Here is a 6,578-nt window from a genome sequence, read left to right on the forward strand (position 1 = left end):
TTCACCAGAAATCCTGAAATAGTCCAGCTGTTGCTCATCTCATATTTGGGGGGCACCTCCCACTATCTGGTTTTATTGAATGTTCTGGTTTTGCTTTTGTCTTTATGTTCTGTTTTGCTTTGCTTTTGGTCCGGCCCGGTCATTCCCCATCCCCGAGAAAAGGTCTCCAGAACCCTCAAGAAGGCAGGGCTGGCCCAGGACCCTCACAGCTCTCAGTGAGGTCTGAGCCTGGTACCTGGGTCAGCAGCCCACGTGGGGCCCCAGCCCGGCTGCTCACTCTGGTGCTGTCTCCCTGTTGTGTCTCCCACCACCTTCCCTGCTGCGCCTGCCCCTCCCTGCCCCGCCCCGGAGTCATGCCCTCTAGCCCCCCACTGGCGACTGCCTCCTCCATGTCCCTCCCGGCCGCTGCCCCCACCACCAGCGTCTTCTCCTTCTCGCCTGTCAACATGATCTCCGCTGTCAAACAGAGGAGCGCCTTCGCCCCCGTGCTGCGCCCCCCGACCTCCCCACCCCAGGCCTGCCCCAGAGCCCACGGAGAGGGGCTTCCAGGTGAGTGATCTGCCCTGCTTCACTGTGGCAGGAAGGAAGGGCCCTGGTGGAGCAACTGGGCAAGGGGGCACTGCTCCATCCATACCTCACCAGAGTCTCATGCTGGCTGACTAGCTCTTCTTGGAGGATGGAGAGCAGGGAGCTCTGCAGGAGTCCAGGGAGGTCCCTCTGGCTCCCACTCCCCTGGCCTCCCAGCATGGAGTGATCACTCAGAATGCTCTCAGTTAACCACTGGCCAAGGCGAAGAGACTCAAATCACAGTTGATGAGGTCTAGAAATTACCCCAACACCCCTTCCCCATTCAGCTGAGCCCAGAGCAAAGACCCTCTGAGCTGAAGGGAGGACCCTATGTGGGCTGCGTGCCTGTGCCTGTGCCTACCTGTGTCCACCAGAGGGTAGCACACACCTCTGTGAGGGACTAGGTCACTGACAATGGAAGGGGACTGACCTCAGATGAGGCTTAGCCCAGCTTCCCTCTCTGCCTTTTACAGATTAAGACTTGAGACCAAGTCATCCTCCCACATCCTATTCATGAAATGGCTGTTCTGTCACTTTGCCCACGTGCAGCAGAACCTTTTCACCACAGAACCTTTCTTATCCAGGTGGTCACTGGAAACTCACTGGCAGAACAGAGGAGGGAACTGGCTGTGGAAAAGGAGGAGGCAACAGGATGTGGGTGGGCAGAATAGGTCCCTGTTGATGGGGATGGCAGGGGCTGGGGCCAGCATCTTCCCTAAGAGGCTTATAGGTATTTTCTCATCTGGCTAAGGGATGCTTCCACAGGATCCCCTAGGTCTCAGTCTGGCACATAGCAGGTGCTTAAGAAATAGTAGCTGAATTATTGAATGAATATATGGGTTGGAAGGGCACTGTTCACACCCACACAGTGGGTACAGTTTGTGGGGCACTGATCTGGAAGAGGTTGGGTTAGGGCATGTCCTATTGAGTATTCCCCAAGACAATAATGGGTAACCATTAGGAAAGAATCAGCGTTCACATTAGGTTAGTGGCTATTGAAGACTTTGTCAGAGCCTTTCATATGCTAGGGTACATTGTGAACCTTCTAGGAAACAGGAGGTGCAAATTTATTTGAGCACAAAATGTATTTTTCTAAGAGCATCTTGAGATTAGTTCCCGGGGAATGACCTTGAGATGCAGGAAGAGACATCCTCGTGGTTTCCTCAGCCTGATGTGGAACTGATCAGGCTGGGATGCCTGTCACAAGAGCAAGGCCAGTGGCTTGGGCCCCAGAGCCATCTCCAAATCCAAGGCAGGAGCAGGTGGGGCAGCCTCTAGGCCAAGGCAGGGGAGGCCGAGGCTGTGGACAATGCTCTATGGAGCCTCTGTGCTCCAAGATCACTGTATGAGAGAGTCGGGGGATGCTGGAAGGAGGGTGGGGAAGCTCCGGGCCTGGGAGAACAACTGAGGATAATGCATGTCCATGGAGTCCCACAGAATCTGCTGTTCTCGGGGCAGTCAGAGCAACTAAGTGCAGCCCAGAAGCTTCTGAGCACTGTGCTGATGCCCTGTCCTGCATATAGAATGGGGCCCCTTCCCACCAGAGACCCTTCTCTGCACAGTACAGGCAGGTCTGTGATGGTGACTCAAGTAAAACAGACTTTTATGTCAGGGAGGGCAGGCAGGCAAGGGGGCTGCTTGGTGACCCATCCAGAGGGTGGGCCGTCTTCAGAGAGGGCCTTGCCATGGCAGGGTTTGAAGAAGGAGGCAGGGGTTCTTAGTGGGGGAGGAATGCCCTAGACAGAGTAGGCCTCAGGTGTGTATGTGGGAAGGCAGAGATTTGGAGCCCACATGCAAAACATTAAGAACATAACATGGGGCTGGGCACGGAGGCTCACGCCTGTAATCCCAACACTTTGGGAGGCCGAGATGGGCAGATTACTTGAGGTCAGGAGTTCAAGACCAGCCTAGGCAACATGTCAAAACCTCGTCTCTAAAAAAAAATACAAAAATAAGCTGGGTGTGGTGGTATGTGCCTGTAATCCCAGCTACTTGGGAGGCAGAAATGGGAGGATCACTTGAGCCTGGAGGTCAAGGCTGCAGTGAGCCAAGATCGAGCCCAGACTGCACTCCAGTCTGTCTAGCCTGGGCAACAGAACAAGACCTTGTTTCAAAAAGAAAAAAAGAACATAACATACAAATATATATGCCAATGATTTATTTAACTCATTAATGAGGGAGCTAACAGGTTGACAAAGTGGCTTAAAGGAGACAGTGTGAGACTGGGGCCAGTAAAACAAGGAGGGCCAAAATACGATTGCTTCTACAGAGCAATAAACTCGTAACTGTCCTCTGGGGATTGTCTTTTCTACCAATGAGAAGTCATCTGGCATTTCTCAGTCTCCAACAAGTTAACATACATCCAACTGAACAGTCTGGGCCCTAGCCAGTAGCATGAAGTCAAAAGACGTCACATGGCCAGGTTCAGTGGCTCGCACCTGTAATCCTAACACTTTGGGAGGCTGAGGCAGGTAAATCACCTGAGGTCAGGAGTTCAAGACCAGCCTGGGCAACATGGTGAAACCCCGTTTCTACTAAAAACACAAAAATTAGCTGGGCACAGTTGTGCATGCCTGTAATCCCAGCTACTCGGGAGGCTGAGGCAGGAGAATCACTTGAGCCCGGGAAGCAGAGGTTGCAGTGAACAGAGATCACACCACTGCACTCTAGCCTGGCGACAGAGCGAGACTCCATCTAAAAAAAAAAAAAAAAAAAGAAAGATGTCACATGCCCCAGAATAAGAGGACTTTTAAGGTGGGCTTACTTTATAATGTTCTAGAGTGACTTTGAAAGGATACACAGTCACTTTTTTTTTGGATAATTTTTCTTTTTTTTTTTTTTTTGATAATTTTTCTTAACTTAGATGTGTCTGGAGCTTAGAATGTGAGGGACAGAGAGAACAGAGGGTCACCGATTTCTTCTGCCAGCAAAAAGAACCATGGGAGGGGTTCAGGCAGGGGCGGGGAGTATGAAGTGATGAATTCCGTAGATGTGGGAGGCAGACAGGATGCTGCTGTGGGTGTGTCAATCAGTGCTCCTGAGGCTGGCCTCCTTCCTTTTCTGTCCTGGTATGTGGCCGTGTGCTTGAAGAAGTAGATGGACCCTCTGAAGGAGACCACTCTGGGATAAGGAGCCTGGGGTCGTCTCTCTTGAGGGAGGTAGGGACTAAGGGCTTAGGGACCTGAGCATCGGAGAGGCACCCATCATCCCTGATCTGCAGTGCTGACCCCAGGCCAGGGCTAGGGGTGGCTAACTGCCTTCACAAAGTGCTGTATGCCTTGCCTGCTGTCTCTAGCCCAGAGAGTGACAGGCAGGTGGCTCCTCAGGCAGCACATGGCTTATGGGTCCTCTCTCCCTGACTACTGCAGACCAGCCTTTTGAGGATTCTGACAAGTTCCACTCTCCAGCCCGGGGGCTTCAGGGCCTGGCATACTCCTAATTATGGTAGGTCTCTGGCTGGGTCTGGCCTCCCTGCCCCACCTGGCCCTGAGATGGGCTTGCTCTCTAAAAGGCCATAGCAGGGATGGGGAACTGGGGTCCAGGTGTCCTCCCTGGGGCCCATCTAGACTGCTTTCTGAGGCATATCGCCCACCACCATAACTCAAGCTGAGCGGGTAGACAGAAGTGGCTTCCTGTCCCCTGGCAACCATCCTTCCTCCCCAACCTTCTCTCCCTCTCTTACCCCCACAGGTCTGCAGCTGTTGTTCCCATGGAGCCTGGACTGGAGGTCCCTCTGGGATTCGCAGCCATGCCCTGGATGGCAGCACAGAAAGATGCAGGGCGAGGGCTGTGGGCAGACCCCAACCCGTGAGCTGAACGGGGAGAGGCCTTCGTCCGGTGCTCAAGCCTCCCCACTAGCAGCCCCACAAGCTTTTCTTGCTTCTCTGTCTTGGGGTGGTCAGAAGCCCCAGCACTGTGCAGATGCTCTTGTCAGGAGAGCATCCCAGGGAGGTGCTGAGATTCTGGGCCTCGCTCTCTGGGTCTTGGTTCCTCTGAAAGAGATGGATCTTGTGCAGACCAGGGATGTCAGGTGAGGGGAGCATGGGATGGGGACCGTGGGAAAGAAGACAGCTCAGGGAGAAGTGACCTGGAAAGGTCCTATGTGCATCTGACCCATCTCAACTGGCCCAGCATCCCAACTTCTCTCCAGCAAAAGGGTGGCGCCCTGCAGCCTCGGGAGGCCTGCCCAGGCTCCCATGGAGCTTCCAACTGCTGCTTGGCCTCACAGCTGCCCCACTTCCTTTGAGACCTGCACTCTCATGCTTGCCGAATCATGCCTCCCTGTGGGGGCTTTGGGCGTGGAGGAAGCAGAAAAGGGGGTGCCAGGCCTCCTGTATTTGGGATCTTCTCCCAGTGGACGTCTCATGGACTCTGGCCCCACACACAATGACTGGCTGGCCCCATGCAGCGGGCCCAGCTGCCCCCCAGGTGGCCTCACATTCTGCTAAGTTTGGAGAAAACAAAACAATAAACCACATGCAGGTGGTGCCCAGCCTCTTGCCTGCCTCCTTGGTGTGGGGTTTGCTTTTCTCAGCTGCACTTCAGCAGCTCTGGGGGTGGCTCCAATCCCTGCCCCCGGGCTGCCTTCTTGGGCCTTGGGCTTTTTAAACAGCCCCAGAGTTCGACTAAGCAAGTTTTCCCTGCCCTCTGTCTGTTCTTGGAGACTGTTGGGGCAGGGGGAGCAGGCTAGCCCACCTGAGCTGTGGCTGGGAGCATAATAGGGCCACTGAAGACTCAGTCACCCAGCTCTATGGTCAGGACCAAAGTGGGAGTTGTCAAGACATTGCTGAGAACCAGGACAAACCAAACCAAATACAACCCAGATGTACAGTTTTTCTGAAGCTGAATCCCAGCTGGGAGCTCTGGGAGGCTATAAAATGCATGCCTCAGACATTTTGCACCTGAGGAGTGAGGCAGCTGGGGTACTTACACCAATTCTCATCAGTCAGTGGTTAGGGTTTCTGGGTGGAGTGGGAGGGCAACATTAGCTTTCTGGTACCTCCAGTCTTCCCCACAGGTGGTAAAATAGTCCTAGTAGCTAGGGAAAACACTCAGACAAAGAGAAGCAGGTTGCTGACAGTTGGAATCAGACAGATGTACACAGAGCCAGTAAAGATGAGGGAATGTGGGTGGGACACACAGTGTCTTCCCTGGACATGGTCCCTGGCAGTCATCTAGGGGGAGATGATTTTTCCTACTTCAAGTAAGTTTGGAACAGGCATGGATTTTTCCTTTATCGGCAGGTCCCACCTCTACCTGGGACCAGGTGACAGAAACTGCCCAGGCTCTTTCTAGTTGAAGTACCAAGATGCCAGTTGACAAAGGGGTCTTTCTCAGCGTCAGCCCACCCCCAGACTTCTAATGGGGATGGGCACCAGACCCTTGGCTGCTCACCCTTCAGAGAGAGTGCCTCTCAGTAAGTCCTCTGCTTTCCTCTTCCAAATGTTTCCCAGCAGAACCAGGCTGCTGCATTTTGCACCTGACCCTGGGGACCAGACCCTTCTGAGGCTACATTTTGGCTCAGAAAGGGCCTGCTAGAGAAGGGTCTCACTGGCTAAAGCCAGGGAGCAGCTTTGACCAGCCCTCTGCTGACTATTCTGCAAAAGATCCCTCTTCTCCCTGCCCCCTGCTTATATTGGTGGAGCCCTTAACTTCTTCCAGAAAGAAAAATCTCCCAGAGAAATGGGAACTGCTGTGCACTGTAGAAAGGATGGACTTTTAAGAAATATGATGTTAGAGCCCAGGCAGCTACTCGGGAGGCTGAGGCAGGAGGATTGCTTGAGCCCAGAGGTTCAAGGCCAGCCTGGGCAACAAGTGAGACCCTATCTCTCAAAAAAGAAAATGGTGTTGGGTTAATTGGATAGTCATCTGCAAAAATTGCATTTGACCTCTACCTCACACCATAAACAAAAATCAATTCCAAGTGGACTGTGGATGGAACTGTGAAACCTAAAGCAATAAATCTTTATGTCCTTGAAGATATTCTAGAAGCTTTTTGCCAGAGTGATATC

At 53.1% G+C, this 6,578-nt stretch overlaps 1 protein-coding gene across 4 annotated transcripts in view; it reads left to right on the top strand.

Moving 5' to 3' along the window:
* Window positions 1-5,059, top strand: part of EBF4 (EBF family member 4) — a 69,395-nt gene extending 64,336 nt beyond the window's left edge. For 3 of the 4 annotated variants that reach the window (XM_035298252.3, XM_054255166.2, XM_054255168.2), the window contains 3 exons: window positions 352-549; window positions 3,936-4,011; window positions 4,258-5,059. In XM_035298252.3, coding sequence (XP_035154143.1) covers window positions 352-549; window positions 3,936-4,006 — 269 coding nt within the window. In that variant the 3' untranslated portion in view covers window positions 4,007-4,011; window positions 4,258-5,059. The remainder of the gene's footprint in view (window positions 1-351; window positions 550-3,935; window positions 4,012-4,257) is intronic. The other variant, XR_008481180.2, reaches the window with a different exon arrangement.
* The last annotated feature ends 1,519 nt before the right edge of the window (window positions 5,060-6,578 follow it).

Source organism: Callithrix jacchus, chromosome 5 (assembly GCF_049354715.1).
Source record: "Callithrix jacchus isolate 240 chromosome 5, calJac240_pri, whole genome shotgun sequence".
Lineage (NCBI taxonomy): Eukaryota > Metazoa > Chordata > Mammalia > Primates > Cebidae > Callithrix > Callithrix jacchus.